Here is a 24,855-nt window from a genome sequence, read left to right as displayed (position 1 = left end):
AGAGCGTTTGTAAGGATAAAGTGCTAATGTTTATTAAATATGAACCTGCTTCAGTAGTGTTTTGCTAATAATGTTCAAACTACAGATGCACAGTATTTTAAATGCATCCCTCAATATAAAATGTATTTTATTTTCATGTCATTCTAAATTGCTTGTATTTTTTTTTTAATACTTACATATCAAATCTGGAAATGTTCATGTTCCATATTAAATAATAATAATAAGGATAATATTTTGAGTGTGTGTTCTATTGCGTAAACTGGCACATTTTAAGCACACAGTTTAAATAAAGAATAATTAACACACATTATACAAATTTGTTTGGAAAATATTGGGAATGTGATTGGCTGGAATAATTGTAAGCCCATTATCATGCAGCTAGAGAAAAAACAAGGGAAAGATTTCCTGCATCCCTACAATTATTCCTTTGTGAAATACACAAATATAGTTTAAATATTACACAGTAAACATTTAATAATGATTAATGAAGAGCATTTCTGAGTCATTTCGCTTATTGCCCTGAAGCAGGTGCCCTTGCTATCCATTCAGGAAATGCTGGCCCAGGTTCCACAATTAGTAGCCTAAAATATCCAGCCTGTGTTATGTATAATTTGAATTCCATAAACTGGGAACACAGTAGTTTTACAATACAATTCCTAACTAATTCATTTTGCATTACAACCTTTCGAATAGTAATTTGAAGGCTCCCATTAGTAGAGCACCCTGTATTACAATAGACTGAACTGTTACGCTGTAACAATATAAAAAAATCAAGTCCTTAAAAACCACATACGCTAAAAATATTTTCAGAAAATTCTTTCATACATAAGTGCCTACAGTTTTCAAAGCCCTGGTAGCAATTTTATTTTAATGTACATCTGTTAATTCAATTGCTAAGACTGGTTAAAACGCAGTGATATTTAATCATCTAATATCAGTTCTTGCTTAAATTGTATTGTTCACTGTGCTGGCCACACAATAATCTTCCCTGAATAAAATAATATGGAAACTTTAAATAGTCTGTGGGATGAAATACAGGAGAGCTGTATGTTACACTATGCTATTTGGAAGTTAGAGACAATATAACAAAATCCCATATAAAAAGCATCATATGCACTAGAACAATACTTTACATGTAATGGCATCATTTTTTTTTCTAAGGGAATTGAATCTTCCTAAATGGAGTTTTTCATCAAGTCCCTAAAATATATCCATAGCACTAAATAGTAAATTGCCTTTGCCAAGCAATGTTACCATTCCTTTTTTTTTTTTCTTTTGACCAAATACAAATAAATAAAATACAACTGCAGGTATACAGAGTGATTGGCTTGAATAGATACACCTTAAGCAAACATAGTACAATCTATTATAACAGAGGATATTCACAGTACTGGGGGAACCCGTGACTATGGCAGATCCGTAGAAAGTATTTCCTAGCAGGAAATAAGCAAATATATCTGTCCTACAGAGAGAAAGAGAGAGTGTGCGAGAGTGCAAGAGAAAGAGAGAGAGTGCAAGAGAAAGAGAGAGAGTGCGAGAGAAAAAGAGAGAGAGAGAAAAGAGTACATGATCATATACACTTCACTAGGGTAAAATTAAATGTTATTTAAATGCATAACCTTTACAATCATTAGAGGTCCATTCATGTTGGTTTATTAACCAATAAAAGCAATATTCAGCTATTAAGGTGCTATGATGCAGTTCATTATAAATCTTCAACTCCTACTTATCACTCCACAACCTAAAGCGGGATATTTTACTGCGGCCAGTTTTACCGTAACTATACACTGTACATGTAAACTTTATTAAAGCTTGACAATACTAATCTGAATCTAAAACTAATTCAATAATGAAAACTAAGTAGCATTAATATTACTAATTATTAATTATAATTAATTAATATAATATAATATTAATTATTAATATTAATATAAGTTGTTGTTTTTTGGGGTTTTTTTTACAAAATGTAGTCAATTTAACCCCTTCATGACAAAGCCCGTACATGTACGGGCTCATAATTCATTGTTTTTAATGGGTCTAAATATACATAATCAATTACTTAAAAAAAAGAGAAAATTAGTAGACTGCAGCTAATTACATTAATCACATTTAATAACCTCACCTATCTTTACATTGCTGTAACTATTAATGTAAAATACAGTTTGTGACACATAATTGATGTAGTCTAGTAAAGCATTGTTTTATTAATTTTTTTTTAAAAATAGCTGTGAAAATGATCAGCAAATACTAAAGCAAAACAAATTAGTGAATAATATAAATAATAAACTCTTACAATATACTTGTATTCTGTTTTATGTATTTTTTTAAAGGACCCAATCAATCCAAATCTAAACAAACAAAACTGTCCTTTTGCACTTGTGATACATATAAACTTTGGTGCTTAATCCGGTTTAAGTAGCTAAACCTTGACACGTCTCTGAGCCCCTAGGCAAAGAATTACTGCATCTGAAAGATTCTTTTTTTTCGCTCTGCACGCATTCAAATTTGCATCAAAGATGATTAAGTCCACTCTGAGGTCTCAGTATAACTGTGGTTACTTCATCAAATCATTTATGAGTTCACACAATTTGTGACCTTCAGCTGCACTCCCCAGCTATCCCGTGAAACCAGAAAATCCATCTGCGATATTAAACTTAAAACACAGAAACGAAAAACAAATGTAGAGTATTAACGCCTGGATTTCCCCCCTCCTCCTCTGATCCCCCCCAAAAAATGTACATGGCAAAAAAAAAAAATTTCAGCTGAAGAATTTCAGCTTTTTCGAAAAAGAAAACCTAAAAGTGAAAACCAACAGCTTCCACAAGGTGGCAGCAAACAATGGATTAATGTGTTTCTGGAAAAATCATTTCTAACAAAACCGCACATACCTCTCCTGCGATTCCCGAATTCGTTCTTCCTTTTCCTGGACTTCATTTTTCATAGATTTCATCGTTGAAGACTGTTTTGCCATTTCCATAGTCATAGTCTAAATTAGGGATAAAAAATGCACAGCACATGGTCTTAGTATAGTTTAATATAACTCTTGGGCTACTGGGAGGTCTGCAACATGTTGAATTACTATGTGCTGTCTGCCTTCCAGCACTGAAGGGATTAAATGTACAATCACCCCATAAAACATGACTGTAAAGCTTTATAATACCACAAATATTAATCCATTTCTGTGTACTGTTACCCTAATAAATAATATCCATTCTGTACTAGCAGGAAATGTAGCCATTCGAGATACTACAGAAATATGCATTTCTAAAATGAACATTTCATATTTATGGATTTATAAATATATCTATCTATCTATATAGCAAGCACACTCTATTAGCTGTAGATAAAGGTTGCTCTGTCTAATCGATAAGGCTATCCTTCATATCATCTGGAAATAATACACAAAAATAATTACCAGGGTCTGGAATTTCAAAAGGTTAAATAACAAAATTTCCTACTATAGGAAAATAGAGAAAAGTATTTTAATACACAATGTGTTAACCTATTAATTGACAAGAGCGCTGCAGGGTCTCTGTATGATGATGTAGAAGCTAATATCAGAACATATTTAAAAAGGTTAATTTAAAAAAATAAAATAAAAAATAACTGGAGTTCAGGTTGACAAACTATTTGATTCAATATATCCTTGAATGACTTTATCGCAACAAAGTCATAGTTGGCTGATTAGTACTAAAGAGCGGTCCTTGCGTTGTACATGTATGTAAAAAGTTCTCCCTGCACCGGTGTTAACTAGGGCAGGTAAGGATAATGCAGTGACATACTGCAAGTGGTAATAGGATATATTATATATGGAATGCTCCTGCAGCTCTATCAGATTAGAAACCGGCAGTTAGGGTGGCAGGCTGGGGGTCCTATAGCAAAAAAAAAAAACCTCTAAATCAACCGATGTGCTGACCACTAATTTCCCCTTAGTAGAACAGCAACAGATTCCATGCTGGGGATACTTAAAGGGAATTATACAATATAATAATACATTTTATACTGATGTTCTTTTCCGAGACATAATAGCTTACATAAATCTCTACGTCGACAAAAAGCTGAACTTTATTCTTAGAAAAAATATTATGAACACAATCTAAAAACTAATATTACCTTGAATGACCTATAATTTCCAAAATAGGCATCTTCCTTAAAAGCCCAGTACATCTATCTACATTTTATAAAAGGTCAGTACGGCATGGATGCTGTTTTTTTTTTTTACCACGTACATAGGTTAATAAATATATTTCAACTTGGTGTATGTATGCATGTATACTAGAAAAAGTGCAATAGCTAAAATGGACACTAAAATGTTAAAAAAATAAATAAATAATAAAAAAAAAAATATAAGAAGTGACCCAAAGTCTTTACACAAAAGAACAAAAAAGGGTGGTTGCCATTCAAGAGCATCACTGTCTTTTCATAATGCTGTGCCCTTGGGCCAAAAAGAACAAAAATCCTTATCAGTGAATCAGACTGATCCCAACCAAAAAGTTAGCCCAGACCTAAAACAACAATTTCTCTAGAAGTTATGGAGAAAAAAACAGAAGAACGGAATGCTTAACGCTTTCATTCATGTTCATCATATAGTAAAAAAATGTATGCTATTTAGAATTACTCTACATATAGTATAAGGGTTATATTTGTGATATTATTTACAATATTATAATATTATTATAGATAACCTATAGAAAACTATAGCCAATAATTATATGTTATATATTTTCTATTCTGATTTGATTTAAGCAATATTAAATGCAGTACTGCATACAGTAATGCAGGTTAGCACTGACAAACATCTGGTTTGATCTCATTTTGTCCCCATTAACTTCCTTTACCTTCAGACCTGGAGGCCACCATTGTCGTCAGTTGAGTGATACTCAGAGTGCCTTTCTCTGCCCAAATACCACAGTGAGCCGATTCCTTATGGCAACGCTACTGGCCAGGGGATTAAAAGTGAGCCACAAGCAGTATGAATTGGATTCAGGGTTCTCATTTGCAGGGAACATAAAAATAGCTAATATACAGCTAATAAGCTAGAAAAGCCGCACAATATTATTGAAACCATATTGTTTAAATGATTTTGGTAATAAGAAATAGTAGATGATCCCCTTTAAGAGACCTGACACTGTGACTGTCTCCTTTGGTTTCTGTCTTCCTGGAACATTACGAAGGCTTCCATAAAGCAGGGGTGGAAAGGTAGCTCTCCAGCTGGGGTTAATCTCCACGTGAAGCTTCACCTTCTGGAATGTGTCTGTTCTGGATAGTCTTTCCCTAGGTTGAGTTTTTCCCCTCTTACTTGCAGTCATGTCTTGTTACCATTGTAACATGTAATAGCATTTAAGTCCACAATCACCACTTTTATGATAGGTATTCGCGTTGGAAGTCTAGGGAAAAGAAAACCTCTAAAGTCTTGAAGTCCACGTTCACATTAAGACGATCGTTAACTAATTCTATAGTACAATCGTTTTATAATAATGCCTCTGTTGCCAAAACTTCCCACAGGGATCACAGAAAGTCAGTTCTCTTTTGACCATGATAATGTAGTAGGTTCATATTCCCTCTGAACTTGCCTGACTTCCCAAAATACCAGTGTTAATTATACACTAAAATAAACGATCGGCAGCAGTCTGACACATAGTTGGACCCATCTAATTCTTTATCCCGTACATTGCACGGGCAATTTGGCAGTATTCACGGAAAGAAGTGAAAGACTGGGATGCTTTCATAATAACGAGAACATATGTTTAAAGGGACAAACGTAACAGGGATCATGTGTGTTGCAGCAATCAATGACCCAGCTTAAGATCAAAACTAAACTTGAAAGATTCTGAAACCTGAAAGCTTTTGCAGCAAGAAAAGAAGAAGAAAAACCACTAGATCAAAACTACAACCTTACTAGTGACCCCATCACATGTAAGAGCTTCTGTCCAATAATTCCCTTCACGTCAGCTTTTTCTTTCTACTGTTGTCAGCTGTCCTTCGGAACCTTTAGTGCCGGTTTGAAGAGTAAGTGAACGGCTCTTTAACATATTGACACGACTAAAAGATCACAGATTTGACAGCAGCATGCACGACGTGAGTACAGAAAACAGTACAGCCTCCCTCCTGAGGCTAATGTCCCAGCTCTGTTGCTATGGGCTAAGGCCTTGTTATCATTAACTTTTTTTTAAAGGACAGGGGTTCAATTTGACTTTATTATGTTCTATCCCCTCTGACATTTCATCTACTAATGAATCAGTTTATGGATTATAGTTTAAGTGACACCCCACTGTGACTCAAAGGGTTAAACATTGACACAACAGCTCCCATGGTCTATAACCTTTTGACACGCAAACATTTCACTGTGTAAGACAATATTTATTTCTACCTTTAGCTTATTCTGGAGCTGCTTCATCTCTATCTCTGTACTCTTTGATGGAGTTAATGGCGTGTCTGGAGACTGGTCCGAGGTCACAGGGCTCAGCAATTCCAAGGATCTTTTGGCTAGGGCCAGCTGTTCCTTCATCTGCTCTGCAGTTCTTTCCAAAGATTCCTTTTCCCGCTGAAATTCAGTGAGGTCTGTAGACAGTTTCTAGTATCCACAAGGGAGGGAAAAAATGTTAAAAACTTTACAAAATACACATTTTGAGAAGTAAAGTTTATCGTTAATGATATTTTCGTATCCTTCACTTAACCCAATGCAGATGTCTGCTTTGGCCTACTTATTTTTCCCCAGAACGGTTGCTTCTTATGGTTCAGTAATTGTCCATATTGGCTTTTTAATGCTATCTAGCAGGAACACCTGAATGAACATGAACACACATGGCAGAAGCAGGATAGTTAAAGAATCAATGTTTTAATGGCACACTTACTTGCTTTGACATTGCAACTTGTAAAACATAATGTAATTGTATAATCACACAAACAGAAGTGTAACTTATTGCTTCATTTTATCGCATCATATGATCTAGACATCATTCATTTATTAGCTACAAAGTTACCTTTAAGATGGCTACAAAATAATAGCATTGTTAACTTTCCAGGACATTTTCACCTCCAACCTCTCCAGTTTCTTATACTCTTCTAGTTTCCATTATAACGCCATTACCCCATAGTTACATTTCGATCCCACCTCTAACCCCTCTCATTATTAAATACTGTTTCCTATTGATGACATCTCCTCAAATCCTGTTCCCACACAAGTTACTCAATGCTCTCAGTAAAGTAACACTTAAATTAAAAATCATATGATCAGTAACCTCATGCCCATTACCTGTAGTGGCGTGCAAGACTGCACATGGTGACTCCAGCATTTCTGCCGGGGCAAATCAGCACCTCGGGCTCCACTGCTTTCCAGGCCCTAAGGCCAGAGGATCAGTGCCCCCCCCCCCCCGGCATAGGGGTACTAACACTTGATCTTAGCCAAAAGTCCACGAAGTTTTGAATATATGTGTTACTCCCAACCTCCCCTTATAACTACCTTTCTTTTGGGCTTTACTGATACACTACGAGCTCAGTATCTCCACCAATACAGTGGATGTAAAAAGTCTTCACACCCCCTGTTAAAATGCCAGGTTCTTGTGATTTTAAAGAATGAGACAAAGATAAATCATGTCAGAACTTTTTCCACCTTTAATGTGACCTATTATGTGAACAATTCAATTTCAAAACAAACTGAAATCTTTGAGGGGGGGGTTAACAAAATGCACAATAACCTGGTTGCATGGTCTGAAAAACTAAGTACACAGACAGGTGCAGGTAATCAAATGCCTTTGATGAATCGATCATCAGGAAGTGTGACCACCTCTATAAAAGCCAAAGTTTTAGCAGTTTGCTGGTCAGGAGCATTCAGATGTGTGTTAATACAATACCAAGGAGGAAAGACATCAGCAATGATCTTAGAGAAGCAACTGTTGCTGCCCATCAATCTGGGAAGAGTTTTATGGACATTTCCAAACATTTAAAGTCCATAATTATACAGGCAGAATGATTATTCAAGAGTGGAAAACAGTCAAGAAAGTTGTCAATCGTCCCAGGAGTGGATGTCTCAGTAAATTCGCCCCAAGCTAAGACCGTGCAATGTTCAGAGGAAAAAAAACTCTATAGGCTTCGGTTAGCATTTTAAATGTTGACGTTCATGGCAGCGCAGTTTAGGTTTGCAAAGTTGCATCTGAACAAACCACAAGACTTCTGGAACAAACGCTGAGATGTTTGGCCATAATGCACAGCAGTGGCGGAGGGGTGATAATTTGGCTTGTTTTGCAGCCACAGGACCTGGAGCCCTGCAGTCATTGAGTCAACCATGAACTCTTCTAAAGTATTCTATAGTCAAATGTGAGCCCATCTATCCGACAGCAAAAGCGTGGCTGTAATTGGGTCATGCAACAGGACAATGATCCCAAGCACACCAGCAAATCTAAAAGAGAAAAACTTAAAAAGAAAGGAATCAAGGTTGCAATGGGCCCAATCAAAGACCAGCCCTCAACCAGATTGAAATGCTGTGGTGAAATGCTGAGGTGGGACCTTAAGAGAGCTGTGCATAAACAATGCCTGCAAATCTCATTGAACTGAATCAACATTGCAAAGAAGGGTGGGCCACAATTCCTCCACAACCATGTGAGAGACTGATAAAGCCATGCAGAAAACAATTACTTCAAGTTATTGCTGCTAAAGGTGGTTCTACAAGCTATCAAAGACGTACTATGTTTTCCACACATGGCTTCTCCATTTTGGCTTTATTTTTGTTGAATAAACCATGACCAGTGTAATATGTCATGTAGGGCTGCAACTAACGATTATTTTCATAATCGATTAGTTGGCCGATTATTATTTCGATTAATCGGATACAAAAATGAATGTAAATTTTTCATTTATTTAAAATAATTTAATAAACAAATTATATTAAATACAAACAGCATAATAAAAAAAAACTTTGATAAAATGCATTTCTTGTCTTTATTTCCCAACCAGCCCCCCCAATTTATGCACGTTTGAGCCCAGGCTTGCCACGCTGCCTCCCAGACATGCCACGCTGCCTCCCACATATACCACTCCACGCTGCCTCCCACATATACCACTCCACGCTGCCTCCCACATATGCCACTCCACTCTGCCTCCCACATATGCCACTCCACGCTGCCTCCCACATATACCACTCCACTCTGCCTCCCACATATGTCACTCCACTCTACCCCCACATATGCCACTGTGCCTGATACACCTTATACCCCCTGATACACCACTCCATCCTCCCGACATGCCACACTGCCTCCCAGACATGCCACGCTGCCCTCCCCACATATGCCACTCCACTCTACCCCCAGATATGCCACTCCACTCTACCCCCTGATACACCACTCCGTCCTCCCCAGACATGCCACACTCCCCACATATGCCTTATATACTGTATATGCCTTATACCCCCAGATATCTCATAGTCCCCTCATAGAGTCACAGACCTGTTCACAGCACACTGACACCATACTTTTATAAATAAGTACTGGGTTAATCTTCACTGCCCCCAGGATTTAGATTCCCCTTAGTTTGCCCCCCTTTATCTCTAACTGCACCTTAAGTTAACTTTAATAAATTAATTAAATTAACCGTCAGTCCTCATCATTAAATTAACCCTAAACACCCCATTAACCATAACTGCCCCTAAATTAACCCTAAACACCCCATCAACCACAGCATCCCCTAAATTAACCCTAAAGACCCCATCAACCACAACAGCCCCTAAATTAACCCTAAACATACCATTAACCAAAACTGCCTCAAATTAACCCCAAACACCCCATTAACCACAGCTGCTCCTAAATTAACCCTAAACACACCATTTACCATAGCTGCCCCTAAATTAACCCTAAACACCCTATTAACCATAACTGTCCCTAAATTAACCCTAAACACCCCATTAACCATGGCTGCCCCTCAACACCCCATTAACCATAACTGCCCCTAAATTAGCCCTAAACACCCCATTAACCATAACTGCCCCTAAATTAACCCCCACCTCCCCTTTCAGCAGTCCAAATATTAATTTTATACTTATAGTTAGATGAGTGTCACAGCCATGTGGTTCTGGCCTTCTGGGAGAAGGAAGGGGCAGGGCCGGTTGTCACAGTGATTACAGGGAGGGACTGGTAAGTAGGAGCTGCTGCTGTGAGTCAGACTAAACGGATTATATAATGAGGGGTATTTTTCAGAGCGTTTGCTCTGAAAAAACCCTCATTTTATAATCGATAAAAATCGATTCAACTAATCGATAATTAAATTCGTTAGCAACGATTTTCATTATCGATTATTATCGATTTTATCGATTAGTTGTTGCAGCCCTAATGTCATGTATTGTTGTACAACTGAGGTTATATTTACCTAATTTTTAGACCTGCTAAAGAACAGGTGATTGTTATTATTAGACTGCATTCGTCTTCGGGCGAACATGAAAACGAACACGAAGAGTGCGTTTTCGTGTTCGTTCCGAAGACACGCCGAAGAGAAGACGGCGGCGGTAAAACGTAGGCGAAGACGAAGACACACACCACGAAGATCTTCGTGATTGTCTTCGTCTTAGTCTACCATTCTTCCCCCCCCCCTTCTAACTTACCTTGTCTTCGCGGCATCGCGGCAGTTCCCGGAAGTGGAAATCCGCAGGTTCGCTGTCTCGGGTTACAGGGCAGTGCGAATGAGCCTATTGGTCGCCTACAGGGACCTCCTCTGGCATCAACCAATTGCAGTCTTTGTAAATTAACCCCTGACAGCGAACCCCAATGCTGCAACTTACCCTGCAGATGCCACTGGTCTCCCTCCCTGTTCAATTAGTTAAATGTCCGTACGAGCGACTTTATTGGTCGCTCGTACGGACATTTAACCCGGCACAGACTAACTTATTGAACAGGGAGGGAGACCAGTGGCATCTGCAGGGTAAGTTGCAGCATTGGGGTTTTAAAACCTCAATGCTGCAACTTACCCGGCACATCCCACTGGTCTCCCTCCCTGTTCAATTAGTTAAATGTCCGTACGAGCGACTTTATAGGACACTCGTACGGACATTTAACCCGGCACAGACTAACTAATTGAACAGGGAGGGAGACCAGTGGCATCGGCAGGGTAAGTTGCAGCATTGAGGTTTTAAAACCCCAATGCTGCAACTTACCCTGCAGATGCCACTGGTCTTTAACTAATTGAACAGGGAGGGAGACCAGTGGCATCTGCAGGGTAAGTTGCAGCATTGGCGTTTTAAATGCAACTTACCCTGCCGATGCCACTGGTCTCCCTCCCTGTTCAATTAGTTAAATGTCCGTACAAGCGACTTTATTGTTCGCTCGTATGGACATTTAATTAATTGAACAGGGAGGGAGACCAGTGGCATCGGCAGGGTAAGTTGCAGCATTGGGGTTTTAAAAGTCTGCACGAGCGACTCTGTTGGTCGCTCGTGCAGACTTTTAAAACCCCAATGCTGCAACTTACCCGGCACATCCCACTGGTCTCCCTGTTCTATCAGTTAAATGTCCATATGAACGACTTTATTGGTCGCTCGTACGGACATTTAACTGATAGAACAGGGAGACCAGTGGGATGTGCCGGGTAAGTTACAGCACCAGGGGCCTAAAAGTCTTTTAAAATCCCAATGCTGCAACTTACCCGGCAGATCCCACTGGTCTCCCTGTTCTATCAGTTAATAAATGATAGAACAGGGAGACCAGTGGGATCTGCCGGACAAGTTACGGCACCAGGAGTTTAGCAGTCTGTATGAGCGACCCTATTGGTCGCCAGCAGGGGGCTCGTCTGCCATTGGTTGATGGCAGACGAGCCCCCTGCTGACGACCAATAGAGTTGCTCCTACGGACATTTAAACTCCTGGCGCCAGAGCGGCTTTAACCCCGTATTAACCCCTTAACCGGGGAAAACGAAGAAAAAACGAACACGAAGAATGTTCACGAATATTTGCTCGAAGAGAAGACAGGACCAGGCGAATATTAGCGGAATACGAAGTTTTTTTTCCCCCCGAAGACGAGCACGAAGAGCCCCCTGGTGCCCAAGTCTAGTTATTATATCCTGATTTGTAAAACCATAGAATTCGAAGAGGGTTTACTTTCTTTTTCACATTACTGTATGTATGTGTGTGTATATATACACACACTCACTGCCCACTTTCTTAGGTACACCTTGCTACTACCGGGCTGGATACCCTTGTGCCTTCAGAACTGCCTTCATTCTTCGTGCCATACTTACTACAAGGTGCCGGAAACATTCCTCAGAGATTTTGGTCCATATGGACATGATAGCATCACGAAGTTGCTGCAGATTTGTCTGCTGCACATCCATGATGCGAATTTCCCATTCCAGCACATACCAAAGGTGCTCTATTGGATTGAGATCTTGTGGCTGTGGAGGCCATTGGAGTAAAGTGAACTCAGCTTTGTGCATTATCCTGCTGGAAGTAGCCATCAGAAGATGGGTGCACTGTGGTCATAAAGGGATGAATATGGTCACCAATAATACTCAGGCAGGTTGATGCTCAATTGGTACTAAGGGGCCTTTTGCCCTCATTCTGATGCTCAGTTTTAACTTCAGCAAGTTGTCTTGACGTCTCATTGCCCAAATGCATTGAGGTGCTGCCATGTGATTGGCTGTTTGTGTTCACAAGCAATTGAGCTGTTGTACCTAATAAAGTGGCCAGTGAGGGTATGTGTGTGTAGGTATATATATATATATATATATATATATATATATATATATATATATACACACACACACATTCATACATACATACACACACACCTATATATTCACGATATGTCTATTATAAAAATATAATTTTAATTAATAATTCAAGTGTTTTCAAAACCTAGAATAGCAAAGAAATGGACCAGCTCTGCAGAATGAGTTTACCCTTTAACAAATCATTGTGTATTTTCAAAAACATGTTTTTTAGGTGTCCTTTTTATATAGGTCTTTTAGAGGATAAATAAAAATTGAGCAGCTGTAATAATAATATCTTGTTGGACAGCCTTTTGCCACACTCTCCATAACCTTGACTGGGAATTGATGCTCTTAATAGGTAAAAGCCAAGCTGGAAGAGGATACAATAACAGATGCTAGTTGTTTAATTTCCCGAGTAGGACCTACCAAGTTCCATAGCAGCCAAAGTACTTTGACGAACGTAAACGCTGTGTTCAATTAACAGAAAACTCTTATTAGATGTAAAATCAAACTTACAACAATGCAAGTGAAGATGAAAACAGTTAAGTCATCATTGATAGGGGCTGACTGGTGGCTTAATGTGAACTATAAATTAGTCACCCAGAACACATGTAGCAGTATAAATATAATTTCTTCAAGCACAAAGTACACCGCCTCATACATTCTAAGATATAAACCAGTTATTATGAAAGCACTTTATGATGTGGCTTAACTCCTTTTTATATGTTGAACCACTAGATATTGCTATGGGAACCAGTTGCTTGACTACATTTCTACAAAATGCAATATTTTTATTCATATAAACAATTATCCTCAGCATAATGACCATGCGTGCCGATTATTTATTTTAAGGTCTCGGAAGATGGCAGGAAGTGGGCATAATCTGGGTATGGAATGAGGACGTAACCATATAACCCTCCGCAGTCCGAAGTTGAAGGTTCAGCCCTATTCAGGGAGCTACTGCAACACATACCGCTACATGCATTATTATACAGGTCATAACACACCAATGTATTTGTGGGGCCGGTCCTTCCTTTGATGTAACTTACACATGTTTATTAGCAACAATGGGGCGTACTGTATTACATCTTTAGTACGAGGAGATTCCTTGAGAATTTTTAAAATTGAACAACATGTTATTCAATGCCAGAGCTCAGCCCTCCTTGCAGCAGAAGCTCACTGAGGAGCTGTGATGAAGTCAGTGAGTTGAACCACACAAAAAATCCCTATTGCTAAAAAAATATTTTCCTGCTTTACACCTACAGCACAGCTCTTAAAACAACTCTCTAATAAAGGCTGTGCTTTGCCATTCTATATATGTAGCCAGATCATCGTGAAAGGAGGTTGTGGTCTCCCTCCACTTTTCTGTAGCTTTTACAGATTTCTACATTCACTTTGAACAAATCTGCATAATGGTCTCAGGACTCACCCACAAAAGGAAATAAAAAAAAAATAGATTTTCCAAAAGGCTAAACCTCTTTTTTTTCCATTTTGGATGCCTAGAAGCACTTAGCACCTATTGAGAAAACCCCCACTGTACTGTCTTTATATTCAAAGGTACACAATATTTACATCCTCTGAGTACAATCTTTATGCTACTTTTTTTTCCCGGAAAAGGTGGAAATGCACAAGAGGTATTGTCTTTATTTTAAATTTACCACTGTAACGTATTGGAGAAGTAGAGAAGTAGCAAAAATATATTTTGTATTGGAAATAAGAGTATCATGTACTCTCCCACTTACTATGCTGCATTTCACAAATACATGAAGAATTGGAAACGTCATTCATAATGCAGATCTTGCCTTAATCTCAGACTTTTTGCTGGCAACAGTTTATCATCATATGACAGACTAGTAGGCACTGGAAAGGCACTATTTATTTATTTATTTTTAAACGTGGGGGTGCCATTTTCGGTTTCGTCCAAGTGAATGCTGAATTTTCTGTTTCGGTACAGAATTTTCTTTTCGGTGAACCCCTAAAATGCTCAGAAGAAGCTAACTGGAACAACACCTTTAAGAACACCTTGAAAATTAATTAGGGTGTCTTTAAAATGTCTTTGCTAAGGTGTGTGTCTTAGTACAACTTTGTATTACTTGTACTTTATATTATCTGTGGCCAAAGTGTTGAAAAGTTCAGACTCTTAACAGAGACGGGCTTTGAAGAATTTTTGATACAAGCTCTGGATGCTGGGGTATATCATTCATTCATTACAACTTTTCCTAATTTTCTAGCAGATTCTCCCAATCACTCATGAAAAAAAGCTGTTCTCTGTCAAATGAACTTATTAGCAGCCCACAGTAGCTTTCAAAAAATGTTAAGCAAATGACCATAATATAAAGGATTTTACTCTATGCGTTAGCTACTTGTTTGACTTCAGTAGCCTTTAGAGACCATTAAGAACGCTTTGGCTAATTGGCCATTGGTAGATTCATTCTCCTTTTACTCTAACAGCACTATTTTAACATCCTTTGCACTTTGTCAGTACAATGTATGAATGACACAATAATAGTGTGCATGCATAATAAAGAGAAATAAAAAAGTTAAATTAGCATTTCAAGTTTCTCTTTTCATACATCGTGTCAGACCAAAAAAAACTTTTTTAAACCGTCGACAGAGAACTTTTTTTTACTTTAATCAGTTTGATGCTGACAACTTATTGATGTGACGTTTTCTAATTATTCCTAATTGCCTATCAAATATTTTCTTTTACATTTGAAATATAGTTGTCTCATAGTGATAAATGGAGCTGTGGTATTCTCGTTAAATACAGGGATGACATCTGAGGTGGGCTATGTTATTATGGGGTCATCTTAAATATGGTCTGCAATTAGCATATCGCCTTTGAGAAATGTCCAAGAATTTAAAAATGCTGTCATCGAGTGCCTAAATTAGTAATAAAATATCAGTTTCTATCAGGAAAAAAAATCTGTATATCCTGATGTACGATGAATTTAAATCTACTTCCAAATTATGAGATCCTTAGAGTACATATTAAATAAAAACTATATATTACAAATTCTGTATAGTACATACAGAGACCAGGTGTGAAAAGCCTATTAGGATCTGTTTACTTATCAAAACATACCTTAATATCCACTAATTGACGAACAAAATGGGTATATACTTGAGAGCATTTTTAGGGAATATACTCCCAAGAGATGCAGGATTTAGAGAGCTTCCCTTGCATGCACACTGAACAGAACCCACCCTGCAGGATTTGCTAAGGTACCGCCAGAGCTGACTGGTGGTCAATGTATCACATCCAAGGAGAAGTGTACAGCCAAATCCCTCCATCTGTAGCAAGGGGACATCATGAAAATGTAAAGGAACCACTCGGCTATTATACGCATCAATGTACAATGGCTGGAATGTCCCTTTAACATGTGGTTGTCATCAATATGACAATGGCTGGAGTGTCCCATTAACATGTGGTTGTCATCAATATGCCAATGGCTGGAGTGTCCCTTTAACAAGTCAATTTATTTCCATTCCTTGCATTTGCCCACTACCCACACACATTTAGAAAGTGTGCCAGAACCGGCAACAATCACCAACTAAATAGGAGAGAGGATCAGGCAGATCATGACAACACAAAGTAAAAGGTATCTGGTCCCATGGCATGCACGCAAGATCTATTGTTTAATATTGTGACGGGACCGACCTGTACCCCGACTGGGTACGCCCGCCGAACGTTGCTTCCTTCGCCCCATGGCCACCGGGGCACCAGAGACTAACCCCTTCGCTGTCTGTGGCTAGCCGAAACTGAGCTACACAGGGTGGCTATCGTCCTGAAAAGGACAATACGCGATCATAGCAGAGAACACAGCTCTTCAGGAACCTCGGCCGTACTGTAGTATACCGAAGTATAGCAATACAGCACCCTACCGCCCTAATAAGGGCAGCACCGAGGCTTACCTCAATAACAAGACAGGACTCGTAGTGAGGTAAAACAGGAACTCCCTTTATTTGGGAACACAGGGGCATTTAAACAGTACAAGGGATTGAGTTACGTCCAATAGACACACAAGGGAATTGCGTCCAATAGACACAAGGGAATTGCGTCCAATAGACACAAGGGAATTACATCCTGCCCTCCTTTGCATATGACTGAGCATTAGCCCTCAGCCCAGTAGGGGGTCTCTACTGTAGTCTGTGTAAGGAGGGAGGGGCAGGACATGTGGCACCTGGACAGGGTATCAAACAAGGGGAACAAAAGCACACACCATAATCACAACATATACTGGGAAATGCAGGTATCACAAACAATAATTATTACAGACGGTACCGATTAACCCGGGGCCGTCACAAATATGTATATTGCTTTTTTACTCTGTAAGTAACATTACATACATTTACTGTAATTAACTGCAGAAAAAGGAATATTTAGGAAATCTGACAGATCTGTTTTAAGGATGTTTGCAGTTATTCAAATCATGGCTCACATAATAAAACACCACTTTTCCACTGATGCCATAGAGCTGCTGACACTGATTTTGTTAGGACACTTTATGTTACAAAACACAAACAAGAAAACCACACCGTGGTGGTCACAATTACCCAGTCTGGTTTAAGATGTGAGTATTAAGTGCTGACATAACATGACAGTCCGAGAGAGTGTGATGGTTCCCTCTCTAGATCTAACTGAAAGCATTGACATTCCATTAACAAATAACCTTGTCTCGACACGATGATAGGATGCAGGATTATGGCAGTCACGTCCCTCTCCACGTGGATACTGGTCTCACAAGCTATTTCGTGCACAGATTACCCTGCGAACATGATCCGAGTGACATTTCACAAATTCTTGGATAAATGTTGCTACACTCTGCCAGCAGACAGGCAGACTGTGTCATGCACAGATCAATAATAGCGCTGGGTTTTATCAGCTTCAAAATAAAACAGTGCGTTATCTGGCAAAAGCCACGGCCCTAGAGGATCTGACATATATAAATGGAATGACCTATAAAGCAGGTCTACTACACAAACCGTGCAGGTATATCACAAGATATCACAAGGATGCTTTTAAAGGGTCTTCCCGTATTAGATACGGTCATTTCAAAATCCAATTACTATTAGCTGGTTAAGAATGAATGAAAAAGATAAAATAGAGCAAACCCCAATTTCAACCTGTGCCAACACACATATTGGAATTATCTGCTTACGATTGTCATGTACTTTATCATTCTGAATCTTGTCAATAAATGGAGATTTGACATAAAAACCGAATTTCTAATTTAGAAATATTTTTAACTTTAAAATGAAGTCCTTTTATTTTATTGGCGCTTTTCATGTTTAAATATGCTTCTTAAAATAATTTAAGAAGGGGGGCGGAGTTAGCGCTCGAAGAAGATGGCCGCTTAAGCCTGTAGCTCCGCTCACCGTCCGATTTTTCCGCTTCTTGTGCACGCTTACCCCGGCCGATGGGGGAAAACTAACCGTGTGGGGAGCACCCCACGACCTTCTGGGACGCGGGACAGGCCGCCTAATCCTTCTGTCCGGTCCTATTTCCACGGTCCGCCCGACCAAGACTCCCGAGACTCGGAGCTCAAGATGGCGCCATCTCCCGCCAGCCAACTGAGCGAATGCTCGGAAGAGGGCTTTCGTGACCGGGATGCAGGCTCTCCCCCTCCATTGGCGGCTGGACCATCATGGCAGGAGGCCCTGAAGGCGCTTCCGATGAAAGCAGACTTGGTGGCCGTGATTGACTCCTCGCTGGACCAGGCCCTTCGGGGCGTGCGGGCCGACCTCGTGGTCATCAAACATGACCTGAAGCAACTGGGTGACCGCGTGCTCTCACTTGGAGTCCTATACGACCACGTGTGACCGCATCGACTCTCACTCTACCACTCTACACGCACACACAGATACCATCCATCAACTCAGAAGACAGTTAGAGGACCTCGACAACCGGGGGAGACGAAACAATCTCCGCATCCGTGGCTTACCTGAGTCGATTCCTCCCGAGCAAATTCGACAGGTGTTGCAGCTGGTGTTTAACTCTCTTCTCGGCGTGCCGGGAGACGCTCCAATTCAGTTTGACAGGGCCCATCGTGCTCTACGACCGAAGGGCTCTCCATCTGCACCTCCGAGGGACGTGGTGTGCTGTTTCCACGAATACTCGGTCAAGGAGGCGGTGTTGAAGGCTTGCCGCACCGCCGGCGCTGTGGACTATGAAGGGGAAAAGCTCTCCATCTATCAAGATCTCTCTCCGCTCACTCTCCAAAAGCGCAGGGCATTGCGGGCTGTCACAACCGCGCTTCGGGAGGCTGGCGTGCCCTACCAGTGGGGCTTTCCGTTTATGCTGATCGCCAGACGGAATGGCTACCTACACTCTGCGACACCCGGGCGAGCTGAAATTCTTCTTGGAGGAGCTACGTCTCCCGGCGGTGGAAGCCCCAGATTGGGAAGAAGCTCCTGTGCCTTTGCCACCTTTGTCAGAAACGGCTGCCTCTTGGACCCTACACTCCAATCGGCGGAAGAGGTCCCACCGCAACCCGGCGACTCCAGTGGACACCGGCTGAGCCCCTCCTCTCCGCGGCATTCCGGTGGCTCCGTCTTCATCGTGGAACTTTTCAGCGCGTGAGTGTTTGGGATCTTCTCCCGCTGAACCTTGCTCCTCTCCGGCTGTCGCCACGGACTGGACTCTTGCACTCGTTCAGGTTTTTGTTTGTCGGCCTCCGTTTTATTGTTTTTCCGCTATTTTTCGATCCGTTTCGGTTTTACGGCGTTCGTTTTCGGTTTTGCACACGCTCCACATTTGCTCTTGATGAGCTTGAGAGTGGTTCCCTAGCTGAAGGCCGCTTATACCTTATGCCTTATACCGGTTAGTTGCCACTTACACTCTTGACACCTGCACAACACACACATATGAGGTTGATGCCCTGATGGACTTATACGGATTGCCCTATTTCGGGTTTCACCTTATTTATTCTGTCCCTGATCTGTCTCACCTGTCTTCCTCTTTCCCCTGCCCTCTTTTTCGTTACTCTTGTCCTGTTTGGTTTTTTTTTTCTCCCCGGGTGTGTGTCTCCTCTTCCCCATACGGCGCCTTACGCATTCCCCTTTTGGGGTTGCAAGGGATTGCTTGTCCCTCTCCTTAGTCCCCTGTGTTTGGCAGGGGCCTTCCCCCCCTTATTTTATGCCCTCTCGGACGGTGGTGCGGTAGCAGAGGTCCTCTCCTCTTTTCTAGCTCTTTTCTACTCTCCCGTTTTCTTCCCTTCCCCGCTTGCCTCTCTTACCTGTCCGCTTTGGCGGGCATTCCCCCCCCCGAGCTCTCCTGTCCTCCTGTGGACAGTGATTTTGGGACTCTCCGTAGTCCCTCAGCTCATTAGTTGTCGACACTTTGTGTGGCCATGGTAGGTGCTTCCATGACCTACCTGCACTCCACACATTGCATCTCACACACGTTTTTTTTGTTGCTGTATTTTATTGTTCTTTGTTTTTGGTTCATTTGACCTGTGGTGGCTCCAAATCCTACCTATGTGCTATACCAGCCCCAATTATGTCCTCTAACCACCTAAACTTTGTGACGCTTAATATACGGGGCTTAAATAAACCAGAGCAACGGTCTAAACTTTGTTCCTTTCTCCGTTCTTCTAAATCCCACGTTGCCTTTATTCAGGAGACCCATTTTAAACGGGGCACTGAACGCCGGCTTGAAGGTAGGACCTTCTCTCATGCTTTTTTCTCTAGCTCCCATTCCTCGTAAACTAAAGGTGTGGCTCTCCTTATACACAAGGTGGTCCGCTTCCAACTCTTAGACGAATGGATGGACGACGAGGGGCGCTGTATATTTGTCAAAGGCTATGTGGGTTCCCAGAAGGTCACCCTGGCGAATCTCTATGCCCCTAATAAATCTCAGGGACAATCCATCACTGCAATACTTAATAAACTGGCGGACTTCCAGGAGGGGGTTACTGTCCTGGGTGGGGACTTCAATATGGTTTTCGACCCTCTATTTGATACTTCCTCTGGTAGGTCGCACCTCCCGTACTCTAATATTCGCAAGGTCCTCAAGCACCTTAAATTCAACCAGCTTGTTGATGCTTGGCGTACCCTGCATCCCGAGGAGAGGGACTATACCCACTTTTCCGCTCCCCATGCCACCGCTGGAGTTGGAGGCTTAATGAGTCTTTGTTGGATGATCCTGGCAATCTGTCAGCTCTGTCGTCCCATATCACTAACTATTTCACTGACAATACCACTCCGGACGTTCCCACCGCAGTCGTATGGGAGGCTCATAAGGCAGTCATAAGAGGTTGCCTGATTGGTATGGGGGCCGAGGCCAAATGGCAGCATTCGGCTGCTGTTCTCTCTCTGATCAAACAAATTGAGTCCCTTGAATTGCGGCACAAGGCCACTCTCCTCCCGGCGCTTCAGCTTCAGCTTACCACTTTTCGCGCTCGACTGGCGACTATGTTAGACACCCGTGTCAAACGTAACTTTTTGCTGACGCGACATCTCTTTTATGAGTTTGGCGACAAGCCGGGTAAGTTGCTGGCTAGGGCTTTGAGGGTGAAAAGGGCTCAAACTTACCTGACTAGGATCCGAGACCGCCATGACAAACTGCACTTCCACTCTCATAAAATTGCTGAGTGTTTCCAACAATACTATTCCTCCCTTTATAACCTCCCCCCTGAGACCCGCCCTGGCCTGGATACCCATAACGCCACCGCTGACTTTTTGAACGCACACCTTACCCGGGTTCTTACGGCAGAGGATAGTGCGGCTTTAGAGGCCCCGATCACTTTGTCGGAAATTGAATTCGCAGTCAAAAATTCCCCTCCGGGCAAGAGCCCAGGCCTGGATGGCTTCACGGCCGTTTATTATAAAAAGTTCCTTACGCTTTTAGGCCCCCATTTGGTAAATCACTTCAACGCCATTGCCAGGGGCGAGCCCTTTGACCCCCGAGCGCTCGATGCCAGCATTGTCGTGCTTCCTAAGCCTGATAAAAATTTGGACCTCTGTAGCAGTTATCGGCCGATCTCGTTGATCAACGTCGATGTCAAGCTGTTCGCTGAGGTCCTTGCCAACCGCCTCTGTCCCTTTCTGCCTGGCCTGGTTCACCCGGATCAGGTGGGGTTTGTGCCCGGGAGGGAGGCGCGAGACAATACGATCAAGGTCATTGACTTGCTGGCGCATGCACATCACTCTGATACCCCTCTGGTCTTGGCCTCGATGGACGCCGAAAAGGCGTTTGATAGGGTGTCCTGGCCCTATCTATTTCGAGTCCTGGAGGGTATTGGCTTGGGCTCTAGATTCCTGACGTGCGTTCGCGCTTTGTACTCCTCCCCGTCTGGCCAGTCTGGCCGGGTCGCTCTTTCCAATGGTACGAGGCAGGGCTGTCCCCTCTCCCCCCTTTTGTTCCTCCTGGTGGTTGAACCCCTTGCGGCAGCCATCTGAGCTCACCCCGATATCGCGGGGGTTGACGTTTCCGGTCACTCCCACGTGATTTCCCTGTTCGCCGATGACATCTTGGTGACACTCTCTGACCCAGGTCGCTCCCTCCCCGCGTTGCTGTCGGTTCTCGACCGCTTCTGCTATATATCCAACTACAAGATTAACCTTTCGAAATCGGAGATGATGGGGTTTCGCTTAGCGCCAGAGTTGGAAGGATGATCATATTAAATACCTGGGGGTTCTTATACCCGCGGATCTGTCTCGGATCCGGTCCCTCAACTTTGATCCCCTTCTGAGCTCCCTCCTTTCTGATCTCCATAAGTGGGCCTTCCCCCATGTGTCCTGGTTTGGGAGGGTTAGCGTCCTCAAGATGAACGTTCTCCCCCGCTTCTTGTATCTCTTCCAAACGCTACCTATTTTCCTCCCCCGCTCTTATTTTCGTAAATGTCATGGTGCCTTTCTCCGCTACATTTGGAGGGGCAAATAGCCTAGACTTTCTTTCTCTTATCTGACGAGACCTAAGACATTGGGGGGGATGGGCCTTCCTAACCTGGAGCTCTACTGGAGGGCTGCTCATCTCCGTCGTGTTGGGGAGTGGTCTGTGGGCGCGCGCCGTTTATGGGTGTCTGTGGAGGCTGCTGCGTTAACCTGCCCGATTGCCACTCTCCCGTGGATTGCTAATCCTCAGCGCTGTATCTCTCAGGCCCCACACCCCTTGATTGGCCCCACCCTGAAAGCCTTAGGGCATGCTGCGCGGACGGGGGGTCTCGTGTCCGATCCTTCCCCCCTATTTCCCATCTCGGGTCACCCGGATTTCGCCCCAGGCCATGACGCGGCCCGTCTAGCGCCCTTCACGCCTGCTGGTGTCTCCACTCTACGAGTCTGCCATGTGATGCGGGGCCACACCCTTAAGCCTTTGACGGAGCTGACGGGGACTGCGACTAACTCTTTCCTGTCTCTTTTTCTGTACCACCAACTCAAACACTTCCTCTCCTCCGCCGGAGCCCTGGGTGGTGGCGCCCGCCCACCCACTGTTTTTCAACAACTATGCCTTGAGGCGCAGGAACCTCCACACCTGCTCTCTGCTTTATACGCTATCCTGATTTCCCCGGCGGTTGCTACCAAACCCTACTATTTCAGCCTTTGGGAAAATGACCTGGGCCTTTCCTTCTCATTGGAGGATTGGGAGAGGATGCTAATGATTGTCCACAAAGGGACCGTGTCTAGCAGGGTGCAGGAAACCCTCTTTAAAATAGTTACCCGGTGGTATAAGGTGCCCCTTGATCTACATAGGTTTCTGCCCGACGTGCTGGCGTTGTAATTCCCAACCGGGAATCTGGTGGGGTTGTCCTGCTATTAGGCCCTTTTGGGACAAGGTAGCCGAGGTTATTCGGGAGGTATCGGACCCTATGTTTACAGCTACTCCAGCCGCTATACTCCTTCACTACAACTCGGTCCCGTATCAGGCCTATAAGGGCTCAATTAAGTTCCATTTGATCAATGCCGCGTTCACTACCCTTCCCCGTTCTTGGAAGTCCGTCGTTCCCCCTTCTATATCTGCCTGGTTCCGCCGAGTGGAATTTATCTACCAGATGGAGGTCCTTTCGAGCGCCTCCAAGGGCCAGGACCATACAGTGGAGCTCAAGTGGTTCTATTGGTGTTCATTCATTTCCTCCCTGGATAGCCGCTCGGACCCCTCTCTGGCCTGAATCTTTAAACACTTTTTCCCTCCACACTCTGATTTGATTTGTTTTACTTTTTCTTTGTAATTCCTTTTTTTACCTGCGTGCCACACAGGTTTTTGTTTTAGTTTGGTTTAATTTGTTATATTGAGTACCTGCCTTTCCTAGGTCTTATGACCCGATCCTACTGCCGTTTGGTATTGCCATACTTTGGAACTCGTTGCTCTCTCTGGGTACTGTATTTACCAACTGCTCCCTATGCTCGTATTGTTGCTACATGTCTGTTACACAAATTTATCTGCCATGGTCTGTAACTGTATCCATCTGTTCTTTGGCACTCTGTTGTGCTACCCTCTCTAACTGTATATATTCGGGTCATGGTCGCCCATATTGTGGTGCCCTATGCCTACCTCATTTGTGCCTTACTATTGCTGTGATGCTGCGTAATGTCATGTTGCTCTTCAATAAACGGAGAATTGATAAAAAAATAAAAAAATTTAAGAAAGGAGTACGCAAAGGGTTTTCAGGTTCATTATTAGAAGTATTCAATGTATATTCAGAGAGGCTGCCTTATTTTACCTTCTTTTATCACTAACTGAATATCACTGGGAACAACTATTTGTATAGAAGGATTAGAAGAAGTAGTAAAAGAATGTAAAAGTTAACTCCTTGGAGTATTTTACAAAACTAATGTACTCTGTTCGTGAGGGTAAGGATATTAAAATAAATACCACTTAAATTCAGTGGTTTGCATGTTAGATCTTCTGGCTACCAAGGAAGTCGGACAGTTCAACATTCTTGAGTAGGTCAATTACACCTACACCATCCTCAGACAAAGTGTTAGACAAAGTGTTAGACAAAGCAAAGCAAGGGATTAAGAAGTGAAGGAGGCAAGAGGATACACCTGATCAACGAAGCCTGCCCAGGATTCTTACACCTTCCAAATGCCTCATTAGGTTGATCTGTAAGTATTTCTTAAAGTTTTCCCCAAAATATCTTAACCTTTCGCTATCCCTAAAGGCTCAAAAGGCATAAACGCTTACTGTATATCTATTGAAAAATACTGAAGTCCATTAACAAGACTAGC

At 42.2% G+C, this 24,855-nt stretch overlaps 1 protein-coding gene across 1 annotated transcript in view; it reads right to left on the bottom strand.

Moving 5' to 3' along the window:
- Positions 1-24,855, bottom strand: part of LOC149284280 (centlein-like) — a 162,626-nt gene that overhangs the window by 27,683 nt on the left and 110,088 nt on the right. Inside the window, exons 22-23 of the mRNA XM_089496969.1 lie at positions 6,371-6,574; positions 2,889-2,986 (exon numbers count right to left, since the gene is read on the bottom strand). Coding sequence (XP_089353095.1) covers positions 2,889-2,986; positions 6,371-6,574 — 302 coding nt within the window. The remainder of the gene's footprint in view (positions 1-2,888; positions 2,987-6,370; positions 6,575-24,855) is intronic.

Source organism: Sceloporus occidentalis, unplaced genomic scaffold, assembly GCF_023333645.1.
Source record: "Sceloporus occidentalis isolate IW3139 unplaced genomic scaffold, rSceOcc1.0.p SCAF_96, whole genome shotgun sequence".
In the NCBI taxonomy this organism is placed as follows: Eukaryota; Metazoa; Chordata; class Lepidosauria; order Squamata; family Phrynosomatidae; genus Sceloporus; species Sceloporus occidentalis.
The sequence above is the reverse complement of the archived record's forward strand: the minus strand, read 5'-3'. Positions and strand labels throughout refer to the sequence as shown.